The 13,959-nt window shown below is 47.4% G+C and overlaps 1 protein-coding gene across 1 annotated transcript; it reads left to right on the top strand.

Moving 5' to 3' along the window:
• The first annotated feature begins 11,890 nt into the window (after positions 1 to 11,890).
• Positions 11,891 to 13,594, top strand: LOC4340502 (E3 ubiquitin-protein ligase ATL31). Its single transcript, XM_015785934.3, has one exon. It carries the CDS (start codon positions 11,923 to 11,925, stop codon positions 13,249 to 13,251), a length of 1,329 nt encoding a protein of 442 aa, XP_015641420.1. The 5' UTR covers positions 11,891 to 11,922; the 3' UTR covers positions 13,252 to 13,594.
• The last annotated feature ends 365 nt before the right edge of the window (positions 13,595 to 13,959 follow it).

Raw genomic sequence — 13,959 nt, 5'->3', positions numbered from 1 at the left:
GTGACCTTTTATGGTCTATAGGAGTTTTTGGGCGAATTTGATTTTCAAATAACTTTTGAATGATTTGGTTTTTGAAATAGGTTTGAATACCAAAAACATTTCAAATCTTCTTCTCTACCAACTTTGTTTTGAAACTTTTCTCAAATTCCTTCTCAATCTTATTTTGGGGATAAATCTCATTTTGGCCAAAACTAAGAATCTAGATTCTTCAAAAGAGGGCCAAAATGGCATTTTTCATTCAAAAATCATTTTTCTTGCAATGTGAGGCTTGGAAAACATATAGGAAACCTTTTGAAACATTTTTCAAGAGATAGTTTTCAAATTACATTGATTTTGCAAAAGCTTTGACTTATGTTGACTTGGGCATTTTGAAAATACTACTAGCACCACTAGTTGATTTGCTCACATATAAAGAGAGGTAGAGCACATGCAAGAGTGCAAAACTCTCCCTTAATGTGACATGCTCCATTTTCGCAATGAAGAACCAAATGGCAACAAATCCAAAGCATAGGAGCAAATGAGAGCAAATATACATAATGCAAAAGAAGCAACCATGGTGCACCATCTCAAGCCACATTAGAGAAATCTATGACATTTAACTCATTCCTCAACTTGCAAAAGCGGGTTTCATCAAGAGGCTTGGTAAATATGTCGGCTAGTTGATCCTCGGTTCTTATGTGGCTAATGACTATGTCACTCTTGGCAACATGGTCTCTTAGGAAGTGATGGCGAATATCAATATGCTTGGTTCTAGAATGTTGGACCGGGTTATTGGCTATCTTTATGGCACTATCATTGTCACATAGAAGTGTGATTTTGGTGAAGGATATGCCATAGTCCAACAAGGTTTGTTTCATCCAAAGCAATTGGGCACAACAACTACCCGCCGAAACATATTCCGCCTCAGCGGTAGAGAGGGCTACGGAGTTTTGTTTCTTGGATGACCATGACACAAGGGATCTACTAAGCATTTGGCAACTACCGGATGTGCTCTTTCTATCCACTTTGCAACCGGTATAATCCGAATCGGAATAGCCAACAAGCTTAAACTTAGCACCTTTTGGGTACCACAAGCCAATAGTAGAGGAATGCTTTAAATATCTTAGAATCCTTTTCACGGCCACCAAGTGACATTCCTTAGGAGCGGCTTGAAACCGTGCACACATGCAAACACTAAACATGCTATCCGGCCTAGATGCGATAAGGTAAAGCAAACTACCAATCATGGAACGATAAAGCTTTAAATCTACCAGTTTACCTCCCTCATCAAGGTCGAGATGCCCGTTGGTTGCCATAGGTGTCTTGATGGGCTTCGCATCCTCCAAGCCAAACCTCTTCAGTAAATCCTTGATGTACTTGGTTTGGCTCACAAACGTCCCATCCTTGAGTTGGTTGATTTGAAGTCCAAGGAAGAAGCTCAACTCTCCAATCATGGACATCTCAAATTCCCTAGACATCATATCACCAAATTCCTTGCAAAATACCTCATTAGTAGAACCGAATATGATGTCATCAACATAAATTTGACACACAAAGAAATCATCACCAATGATTTTTGTGAAAAGGGTGGTGTCAACTTTTCCAATTTTGAAATCCTTTGACAAAAGAAAATCTCTCAATCTTTCATATCAAGCCCTAGGAGCTTGTTTTAGACCATAAAGAGCTTTTGAGAGTTTATAAACATGGTTAGGATTTTTAGGATCTTCAAAACCGGGAGGTTGTTCAACAAAGACAAGTTCGGCAATTTCACCATTTAGAAAAGCACTTTTCACATCCATTTGAAATAGTTTTATATCAAAACATGATGCAAATGCAAGAAGGATGCGAATAGCCTCAAGTCTTGCCACGGGGGCAAAAGTTTCACCGAAGTCCAAACCTTCAACTTGTGTGAAACCTTGTGCCACCAACCTTGCCTTGTTTCTCACCACCAACCCGTTCTCATCTTGTTTGTTTCTAAAGACCCACTTTGTCCCTATGACATTGTGGTCTCTAGGTCTTTCAACCAAAGTCCACACCTTGTTTCTTGCAAAGTTGTTGAGCTCTTCATGCATAGCATTCATCCAATCCGGATCACAAAGAGCTTCATTTACATGTTTTGGCTCAAGACAAGAAACAAACGAGTAATGTTCACAAATCGAAGCGACACGAGATCGAGTTTGAACACCCTTACTTATGTCACCCAACACTTGGTCAATTGGGTGATCCTTGGAAAGAGCGGTGTGTATCCTTGGAGGCATAGGTGGATCTTGTGCTTTCTCCTCCTCCACCTCAACTTGAGCTTGACTTGGCGTAGCGGAAGTAGATGGCTTATCTTGAGTGGAGGTGGATGGCTTGTCTTCCACTTCAATAGGCTTGACATCTCCAATAGACATGTTCTTCATAGCTCTCATCAAGCCTTCATCACCTACATCATCCAAATTCTCGTGCCCCTCTTGGGAGCCATTAGTTTCATCAAATTGAATATCGACGATTTCTTCCACAATACCTTTATTCTTGTTGTAGACCCGGTATGCCTTGCTATTTGAAGCATAACCTAGAAGAAACCCTTCATCACACCGACTTTCAAATTTGGTTAGTCTAACACCCTTTCGGTAAATATAACACTTGCAACCAAAAACTCGAAAATAGGCAACATTTGGCTTCCTCCCAACAATTAGCTCATAGGAAGTCTTTTTCAAGAGACGATGCAAATAAAGCCAATTGGTTGCATGGCAAGCGGTGTTTATGGCTTCCGCCCAAAAGGAATCGGAAACACCATATTCATCAAGCATAGTCCTTGCCATCTCAATCAATGTACGATTTTTCCTCTCCACTACACCATTTTGTTAGGGTGAGTAGGTAGCGGAAAGTTCGTGTTTAATACCAAGATCATCACAATAGTCCTCGATATTGGTATTCTTAAACTCGGAACCATTGTCACTTCTAATTTTCACAAGAGTGCAATTAAATTCATTTTAATCCCTTTTTGCAAACTTTTTGAAAAACTCGGCAACAATAGACTTGTCATGCAAAAAGAACACCCAAGTATAACGAGAATAATTATCAACAATCACAAGACAATGACTATTACCACCGATGCTCTTATAGGTTGTTGGGCCAAACAAATCCATATGCAAGAGCTCCAATGGTCTAGATGTGGACATGATACTCTTAGTAGGATGAGAACATGCAACTTGCTTGCCGGCTTGACAAGCACTACAAAGCTTATCTTTCTCAAACTTCACATCTTTCAAGCCCACAACTAGATCACGTTTTGAAAGTTTGCTCAATTGATTCATGCCAACATGGGCTAGCCTCCTATGCTAAAGCCAACCCAATGAAGTTTTTGCAACTAAACAAGTTTTCAAATTTGCTTTACTAGAATTGAAATCAACCAAATAAAGATTTCCATATCTAAAACCTTTGAACACACAAGACTTGTCAAGAAGGCTAGAAACAATAACTTCTTGCGGGAAGAAAGCATATGACAAGCCAAGATCACAAATTTGAGCAACTGAAAGCAAATTGAAATTTAGAGATTTAACAAGAGAGACATTATCAATTGACAAATCATTGGAGATAGCAATTTTACCTAACCCAATTACCTTTCCTTTGCTATTGTCTCCAAAAGTCACTTTCTCTTGTTCATTCCCTCCTACTTCAAATGTGGTGAACATAGCCCTATCACCGGTCATGTGTTGAGTGCATCCACTATCAAGCACCCAATGGCTCCCACCGGTGCGGTAGTTCACCTACAAAAGAAGATCAAGCTCTTTTAGGTACCCAAACTTGTTTGGGTCCTTGGAGGTTAGAGACCAAAACTTTGGGCACCCAAATGACATTCTTTTTACCACCGAGTATAGGGGAACCCACATATCTAGCAACAATGCTACCATCATGAGTCTTCCAAAGCATATAATGAGAATCAAACATGCATATCTAAATACATATCATTGCTCTTGACAAAACGAGTGGCACGGTGAGAAGGTTTCTTACCCTTCTTTGGAATGAATCCAAGTCCCTCCTTGTTAAGGATGCACCGTTGCTCACTCAAAATCTTATCAAGAGTGTTCTTACCCTTGAAGCACCTCTCCAAACTCTTGTTGAGCTTGGCCACTTGCTCCTTAAGCTCATTGTTCTCAACAACAAGTGAGGCATCACAAATAGAAATACAAGAGCTAGAGCTAGAGCTAGGCATATCCACAAGACCATCACAAGAGGTAGAAATGCTAGATGATGCAACATGAGCAATATGGCAAGTAGCACTATCATCAAGCAAATCACAAGATATGCCAACATCAATGAGAGCTCCATGTTGAGTAGTGGAAAGGAGGTTGTCATGAGCTTCCTTAAGCTTCTCATGAGAAATAGTGAGTCTCTCATGAGAGGTCTTTAGTTCCTCATACAAGACCTCTAAAGAAGCATGATCCTTTTTTAGGGCCTTGAACTTGACAATCTCCTTCTCACTATAAGCATGGAGCTCCTCAAACATACTCACAAGCTCATCATAGGAAACATCATCACAATCATCATCACTCTCACTATCACTAAGAGATGTTACCTTAGAGGAGCCCTTTGCCATGAGACAAAGTGGAGCGAAGAGTGATAGAGCCTCCTTGATGGCAACAACGGCCATCTTCTTCTTCTTGGAGCTTGCATCCTCACCACCTTCTTCCTCGGACCCGGATGAGGCGGAGCTCTCCTCATTTGAGTCCCATTCCCCGATGAATGCCTCAATCTTCTTGCCTTCCTTCTTGAGCTTCTTCATGAGCTTATAGCCTCCACTCTTCTTCTTGGATGACTTGTCTCCATCATCCTTGGAAGGGCACTTGGAAGTAAAGTGTCCCTTCTCACCACACTCAAAGCACTTCAAGTTGGAGAGAGTCTTGTTGGGTCTTCTATTTCTTCTCCTACTGGAGTTGGAGCCCCTTCCTCTCTCCTTTCTCCTTCCCAAGAGATCATTGAACCTTCTAGTAAGAAGGGCAATCTCTTCCTCCAAGTCCTCATTGGCTTCATTCACTTTGCCCTTGCCCTTGTCTTCAACTTCGGCTTGGAGAGCAATGCACTTCTTGGAAGGTGAGGCTTCCTCCATCTCCTTCTTCTTCAACTTGTACATGTCATTGGTGTTGATCTTCCCCAAGAGGCTTGCGGGTGTCATCCTTGACATGTCGGAGTTGATGAGCATGGTGACAAGGGTCTCATACTTCCCCGGTAGAGCCCTAAGCATCTTTTGGGCAACCTCAAGATCGGTGTAGTTTGCCCCAAGCCCCTTGAGATCATTCACAATGACATTGAGCCTCCCATACATGTCATTCACACTCTCATGAGGCAACATGGAGAATGTCTCATATTGGATCTTGAGGAAATGAAGCTTGGCATCCTTGTACTCGCTTGTGCCCTCATGGATCTTCGCCAACTTGCCAACTTGTTCCAAATCTCATATGCGGTCTCAAGGTGGCTCACTCTATCAAACTCCTCTTGGCTCAAAGAGTTGAACAAAACATTCATTGCTTGGGCATTGAGTTGGAGGTTGCGGTGATCAATCTCCGTCAAGGGCGTGCCGGTGATAGCAAAGCCTACATCCACAATACTCCAAATATGGAAGCTCATAGCTTTGAGGTGAGTAGACATTTTAATTTTCCAAGTGGAATAGTTTGTGCCATTAAATATGGGAGCCTTCCCTACATGGTTCACCTCGTTCGACATCTTCTCTCTAGGCAGTGAAACCCAATCAAGAGAGACCAAGCTCTGATACCACTTGTAGGATCGAGATGTCGACTAGAGAGGGGGGTGAATAGACAATTTAAAACTAAATGACACCTAATCAAAACTAACCTAAGTTGCTAGGCTTGGTGAGGGTCAACTCTAACTAAGCAACTAAGTTATATTTTGCAAACCTAGGGTGATAGTGGCTCAATTATATCTCTAGGAAAGTAAATCACACTCCTATGTCAATATTTAGCAATCCTAGGGTGATATGATCTCAAATATGTCTCTAGAAATGTAAATTGCACAAATGTAAATGCGACAATCAAATGAGACAAGGAGACAAGAGATTTTTCACCGAGGTTCGGAAACTCGCCGGTTTCCTACTCCCCGTTGAGGCGAGCCCAACTCCACCGCTCAACCACGAAGCCACCGCACGCCCCCTTCGTCAAGGGGTGGGCAAGGCGGGAGCCGGCCCACGGAGAGGACTACCCAAGCCTCGATCACTAGGGTAGTTCTTCCTTCACTCCGAAGGTGGTGAACTCCAAACCACTCACAAACCGGCGCCGGGCCTCCTCCACAATCTTCTCGGAGAGGTCACCGGGCAACTCCTCCACAAGCCGTCTAGGAGGCGGCAACCTCCAAGAGTAACAAGCAATGACCCGGTGTGGAGATGATCAATCAAGTGCCACACTAGCTCTACAATGGAAGCAATGCACTTGACTCTTGGCTAATTAACCCTCTAACACACTAGATGGATGAACACAAAGCTCAAGTGGGTGTGAGAGAGGTGCAAGGGGTGTATGCAATTGAATTGGGTGCCAAGAGAGCCCACTTGCTGCTGGAGGGGGAGTATTTATACTCCCACCAACCAAAACTAGCCGTTGGGGGCGAAATCCCCCAACTTTGTGCTCTACCGGTCTGACCGGAGGTATGTGGCCGGTCAGACCGTGCTACTCTGCAACGGCTAGAAAATTAGCCGTTGTAGTGCTGTCAGAGGGCCCCATCGGCCTGGCCGGTCAGACCGAGGTTGAGTGGCCGGTCAGACCGGCCTTGGCTCGGTCAGACCGCCATCGGCTCGGTCTGACCGACTACGGCTCAGTCGGCTTTGTATCGGCCATCCCGAGCAGCACCATCCCGGCCTCCACGGGGCCGGTCTGACCGCGCATGTGCCGCCGGTCAGACCGGCCTTATGCGCTGGTCAGACCGCCGTTGTGTGTTCGGTCAGACCGGCCAGGACACGACAGTCAGACCGCCACTATGTGGCCGGTCTGACCGCCCCTGATCAGGCCGAACCCAGTGAATACAAAGGTGATTGTGTGTGTGTGTGTGATGAAAATGTGAGCACAAGTGAAAATGCAATGACCTAATGTGGCAATTTAATCATCTCTTTGCTAGGTCATTACCCCCCTTGATAGTACGCGAAACTAACAAATAAACTAGCAAATTTGATCGCCCTTCACCTCGATCAATTTTAAAACTAAAACTCTAGTTTTACCGTTTTCTTTTCTTCGCTCCGCGCCATCAAATCTTAATCCATCGATAGTCATCCATGCGCACACATGACGTGGACCTAACTTAAAATATGTCTCAATAGCAACGGTTAGTCCACAATTAGTGTTTGTCATTAATTACCAAAATTAACAACGGGGGTCTAGATGCTTTACTATCGCCCGCCACATCCACTACATTTTTGCAAAGAACCCCCTGGCGAGGCTTTCCTCTTCTCCCATTGAGGGGTCAGGGCCATCAGGCACACAAAACATTTTCCTGTCGCTGCAATTGAAGGGGATGCCCTCAACGGCCGCGGCAGCGACGCCTTCTCGCCGTCAAATTTGAAACATACAACAATGAATCAAGTAACGAGTGGCGTTTCAGGTTCTCTCCAAAACCAAATCTTTAAATTTTTTCGCTCCCCCTAACTTGGTCCTCAACTAGGCTTGTAGATCGCGGCGGCTGATAGCGGTCGCATCGGTAGCACGATGGCAGAAGCAGCGGCAGCGGCGGAGGCACAGGCAGCCAGAAATGGAGGCTAACTCTGTGATGTGCCCCCTTGCTCCCGTGCCCTCCTGCATCGATCCAGCCCCATGAGCTCACTTTTTTGATGAAGTTTTCCCAGAGCAGCCAATTTGTTGAAGCACACTACTAGATGATGTGCAAGAACAAGATTTTTTTATAACAACCATTGCTACTTCTAGGTGGTTCGCAAGAACAGTAATTAGCAATAACAAGAATCAAGAAACATGTTGACAAGAATTTCTTATTTTGAACCATTCTGAATTTTGAGAAGAAATATGGTTAAGGCTGCCAATTTGTCCTAGTTGTGAAGCTAGATGTATTGAAGAATCTTGCTGTATAAGTTGTAAATTCATCCAATAAGCAGCTGGTGATTGACAACATGCATCTTTTATTACTTTTGTTTTTCCTTTTTTCTATATTTGAGAGATGTGCCAGCAAGCAATACACTGGATGAAAAATCTTCTAAACCCCTGAAACTGAATGCAATGGTTTCTGAAAGACTGTTGATATGAATATAATAGATTTTGTTTGCTTATCCATTCAAGTAATAGCACGAGCATCATGTTTAATTATATGAACGTGCTAGTCATCTTAATTAATATGCATGTTCTGAAGGCTGAACGCCTGAACACACTGATATACTTTGCACTAGGATCACCTAGGTTAGATTTAGTCGGGTGGTTCTATTTGGGATTGATGAACGACATTGTAGATGAAAGGGAGAGGGGTTTAGATACCGACCGGTTGAGGTGTTCGTGGAGGAAGAAGCGCCGGACATCGTCGTTGTCGTCGCAGCTTGACGTGGACGGCGGCGACGGTGTGCTTGACGGCGGCGGTTGTCGTTGCAGCGGTGGTCGTGGGCAATCCCGGCGAGGTCGTGGCGCGGCGGTGGCGTTTCCCGTCACTAGCTGCGCCCCCTCGATCGGATTAGAGTTTGTAGGGCGGAGTTGGCGGCGGCGACGAATCTCGTACCTTGTGCCGTGCCGACCTCCACCCCTCTTTTATATGGCGCAGTGTGACGGGGACCCACCAGCCATTAGGCTGGGCGCCCCCGATCAGGGCGCGGTCAAGGTCCGTTGTGCCGTTGGGCCCGACGGGTGGGAGATCTATCTAACACACATCAACAAAGAAAACGAGGTAAGCAAAAGAACTGGGAAATCATAACATTTACTTTAAAATGAACTGAATTATCCTGTCAAATACTAAGTTCTTGTGTTGAACTGAATTATTTTTCAGCTGCTAGCCGCTTCCATATTCTTTTGCCCCCATCATCATTTAAATTGCTTGCATATATTGCACAAGCGTACGTGTTGTTTTAAACTCTTCCCTGCTAGGATGACAAGCTCCTCCAGAGTCTCCGTTTTTGCTTCAGGCAAGAAGAATCGAGGGAGAATGAACGTGTGGGGAAAGGAATTTTTGGAAAACGATGAGGGCCTTGAGCCGCCGCTGGAAGACGATCTGGTTGATCTGAATAATCGTGGGATGGATAACCAAGGGTCAGGGGGTTCTTTGCAAAAAGTAGTGTATGTGGCGGGCGGTTTTTTTTTTTTTAAATTGCTGCATCCGGTTGGCAGCCCTTGGATTGAGATCGAGAGGACCCCATTGCACGAGTGCATGTGTGCATATGATGGCTCGTGTGCACCTGATACGCTGCCGTGCTAAGCAGCTGCTTGGCGCAATATATATGTAACAATTTGAGTGGTTTAGGCCAACTCAATTTGTGAAACCATACTTACCTTGCAAGCTTTCATATCAGCATTTCTTAAAAGTTTAAACTCGGTGAATAGTCATTGGGATTCGAGCATAAGGTCATATTCGTTTGGACACTTTTCTAACTTTTCCTCCCTCGTACGTATTTATAGAGTTGATGAAATGCCGAGATGCTAATTCTGCATTAATCGTCACTGCCCTATAACAATAATATAAATACGAAACCCCCATGCCTCATCATGACGATTCTCAAACCCGTTCGTGCACGGACCATAAGCGCGTGTTGGCCAAATTAATAGGGTTTGCATTATGCAAAGTCTAAAGACAAAGCATTTGCAGCCTACTTCCAGCTAAGGATGCAAACAGGTCAACCCACGAACCCATTTATAGACGAAATTAGTGGATAACCCACTGATTGATTCACAGGTTACCTACTAATTTAATCTATAAATTAATTTATTATATATTGACCACTTACTCCCTCCGTCTCAAAATAAGTGCAGTTTTGACAATTCATGTCTAACCTTTGACCGTTCGTTTTATTTGATTTTTTTAAATAATTAGTATTTTTATTGTTATTAGATGATAAAACATGAATAGTACATTATATGGGACTAATTTTTTTTATTTTTTTCATAATTTTTTCAAATAAGACGGACGGTCAAACGTTGGACACGGATACCCACGACTGCATTTATTTTAGGACGGATGTAGTATATCTCTAGGTGTGACAAACCAAACCACCACGTGAAAATTTACATGTTACCATTTACATGTAAGTAAATTCGTGGATCCGCTTGCTATTTTAGCAGGTCAGCACTCCGCACTTCAGTACTCTCTCCGTTTCATAATGTAAGTTATTCTAGTATTTTTCACATTCATATTGATGTTAATGAATTAGATTCTATAATGACTTATGCTGTGAAACAGACAAAGTACTCAGCACACGCCGCCTTCGTATGCGTGCCGCGACGTCCGTCGGGACAGGGACGACGACCGGGTGTATGGAGGCAACGTGCCGCACCCGCCCCCACCGTCCGGACGATCGAGATCCACGTGGACCGGAAGACTTTCCCGCTTCGCGTGAGGCGGACGGCCGCGGGCCGCCCGGCCGGCCTGCAGCCCTGCACACGCGCTGGACGAAGCGGCCGATCTCTCCACGCGCGCTAATCCGCGCGCCGCGGCGTTGCAAAATGGCAGCCTCGATCGCTCTCCCGTACCACGTCGCGTACGTACGCGCGCCACGGTAACACGATACGGGAGCTCACCGATCGGCCGGTTGGTGGGGGTGGGGTGGATGGATGTCACGGTGAAAGTAGCAGTGGACAAGTTGATGTTGATTTGGCTGATGCGCAAAACCAAGGGTTGGTTTGGCTTGAGGCCTATATTGGCCTTACCAATATTTAGCAATTTTAATAGTGTTTATTGTCTATTTGTTTTGGAGCCAAATTTTAGCATGCCTAAGAAAATATACCATTTCAACAGTTAATTTAGGCTATTTTGGCTTCAATCCAAACACAATTTTATTTTTGCCAAAATTAGCCATGCTAAAAGTTACCAAAATTTGATATTGATAAAAATTGGTAAGGCTAATTTAGGCCACCAACCAAACCAGCCCCAAGTCAACACTCGAGACTAGCGTGCACATCGGTTCGGTTCAGGAATCAGGACAGGAGGGTTCACTTTGGTTGTATCGCACGTTCTGGAAGCGGATGTACTTAGTATTACTGTGAGTACGCTCTAGTGCTCTACACACTGGAAGAGCCACTTGTGGAGATCAATTACAAAGAGCCAATGTGCCATGTTCTTGACTTGAGGACGTCACCACAAACCGTTATCAACTTGTCGACTTGTGAGTTGTGGCGACCTTCACAAAATGCAGTACAAACCGGCCGAAGTCCACCCACCTGCACAGCAGAAATAAATATACTACTAGCACTTATATTTAAGCATCCTTTAAAGCACAGAATTTTGCAGGAATCAGTCACATTCCCAACAAGTCTTTAACCCCATAGGTACGGAGTGAGTACTCCGTAGCTTGATATACACCTTTCGTTTAAAAAAACAATATTTACTATAAAACTGAACAGGTATATTTCCAGCTTCAGTTTGTATCAGGTTATTTCCGGACCTCATAATTTGCAGGACAGTCGGGACAGACAGACAATCGACGCGTGCACACTGTCCGTCAAGCCTACAGCTGCGTGCGTTCTCCCCAGCCACGCACGACACGAGGTTCGCAAGTCCAACCCACGCGCCGACGCGAGACCTACTCGAAACACCTGGACGGCCCGGATCCCCCGCCCGCGCCCGGTCACGGACGCCAAGACGCCATCTCGTCTCGTCCATTCCAACCCCTCCAAACCCAAACCCCCCAATTCTGACCGCGCGAACCGCGACTCGCGCCACCACCAGACCAGACGACACGACACGCTGCGCCCCAAGTCATATACCGCCCGCCGCGACCTCGTCCAACAAACGCAACGCAAACACTCGCTCGATCGCCACATGCCGACGCCTCGTCCTCGCCACCGCCACCATGCGCTCCCGCTCGCGCTCGCGCTCGCCGCGCCGCTGCTGCTGCTAGCCGCGGCGGACGGGCAGCCGAACGAGTCGAGGGACAAGAACAACGGCGGCGGGGGAGGTGGGTTCATGGCGCCCAGCGGCGGAGGCGGCGGCATGGGCTCTCAGTCGCCGAGCTTCAGCGCGCCCATGGTGGTGCTCCTCGTGGCGCTCATCGCGGCCTTCTTCTTCATCGGGTTCTTCTCCATCTATATCCGGCGGTGCGGCGGCGAGGCCTCCACGGGGCCGACCATCCCGGCCGCGGCGCTGGCGGCGCTGTCGCGGCAGGAGCAGCGGAGCCGGCGGCAGCGCGGGCTCGACCCCGCCGTGGTCGAGTCGTTCCCCACCATGAAGTACGCCGAGGCGAGGGAGCTCCGCGACGGCGGCAAGGACGCCGTGCTCGAGTGCGCCGTCTGCCTCAGCGAGTTCGACGACGACGAGGAGCTCCGGTTGCTGCCCAAGTGCAGCCACGCCTTCCACCCGGACTGCATCGGGGAGTGGCTCGCCGGCCACGTCACCTGCCCTGTCTGTCGGTGCAACCTTGCGCCCGACGCGGCGGCGGCGGAAGCGAACGTCGTCTCCGGCGAGGTGGATGGGGAGCAGCAGGAGGAGGAGGTGGTGGTGGCCATCGACGTGGACCGCGAGGGCGAGGAGGAGGACGAGGAGAGGCGGAGGGAGGCGATGGAGCTCGAGAGGATCGGCAGCCAGCGCCGCGCGGTGCGGTCGAGGTCGGGGCGGCCGCTGCCGCTGCCGCGGTCGCACTCGACGGGCCACTCCCTCGCCACGACGCGGCTCGGCGACGCCGGCGACCTCGAGCGGTTCACGCTGCGCCTGCCGGAGCACGTGCGCAGGGAGATGGTCGCCGCCGCCGGCGAGGAGAGCCTGCGCCGCACCGCCGTCCGGGAAGGCCGCGTCGGCGGCGGCGCCCGGAGCGCGCGGATCGGGCGGTCCGACCGGTGGCCGTCGTTCATCGCGAGGACCTTCTCCTCGAGGATCCCGTTCTGGTCTGCGTCGAGGAGGGTACTCGACGCCGCGGAGGCCGGAGCTGACGCCGCCGCCACCACCACCACCACGACGCCAACGTCAACGGCGAGGACCAAGCGTGACAAGACGGCCGCCGCCGCAGATGGCTCCGTGAGCTCAGCCAAGGGCAGCGTCCGCTTCGACTGTCTCGGCGGCGGCGGCGGCGGCGGCGGCCCGAGCAACAGAGTCGTCGCCTTCGCCAACGACGACGAGGAGGATGACGACGAGAAGCCAATCGCCCGGCAAGTTTGAGCTCGCGCCATGCGCGGTGGCGGCGCCAGTGCATGCATCATCTGATCAGAAAACCAATCCGCGGCGGCTTCTCGCAGCGATCCGCCATGGCTGGACCTTCGATGAATCAGCTCGTGCACGGACACAGATCACTAGAAAAGATCATCAATTTGAGTTGAAAATACCACTCCTAAATTAGTACTAGATTGTTAATTATACATTTTTCTCTCCATTGCTTCTTTGGATAGAGAAGTGGCGTGGAAACGTTCAAAGATCCAATTTTTCTTCCCCTCCGTTGAAAAACTGGAGCGGGGTTGTACTTGTACCGGCACTGTATTCAAATATTCATGTGATTATTCGTATCCTTCAAACGAGCTTAGGTTGCTGGACTTATCAAACACTCAGCTCAAGCATGCCAGAATTTGTTTTTTTTTGTTTTTATAAAAAAAAACACTGATACTAGCAGTGTTCCCTCCAAATGGAAATTCTTTAGCACGTTTTCCCTCCACATGGGGATTCGTTCTTCTGATCTTGAGTTAGTTGGGGGAGTATGATTGATGGCCTAGTTGAAGAAGAAATTACGCATGCAGTGACATGGTCATGGTCTGCAACTCCGCATCAGCTCAGACGATGCAATTGGAACGTGTCGTCAGTCAAATGATGCACTTCCCAACTGAATTCTCAACGCCGTACCTGTACAGTATCAACTTATTACATGTCATCCTCATT

Source organism: Oryza sativa, chromosome 6 (assembly GCF_034140825.1).
Source record: "Oryza sativa Japonica Group chromosome 6, ASM3414082v1".
Taxonomy (NCBI): domain Eukaryota; kingdom Viridiplantae; phylum Streptophyta; class Magnoliopsida; order Poales; family Poaceae; genus Oryza; species Oryza sativa.
This window is presented reverse-complemented; position numbering and strand designations above follow the sequence as displayed.

What these genes read in the sequence shown, in the direction of transcription:
- LOC4340502 (XM_015785934.3), top strand. Translation starts at nt 11,923, where the DNA reads ATGCCGACGCCTCGTCCTCGCCACCGCCACCATGCGCTCCCGCTCGCG.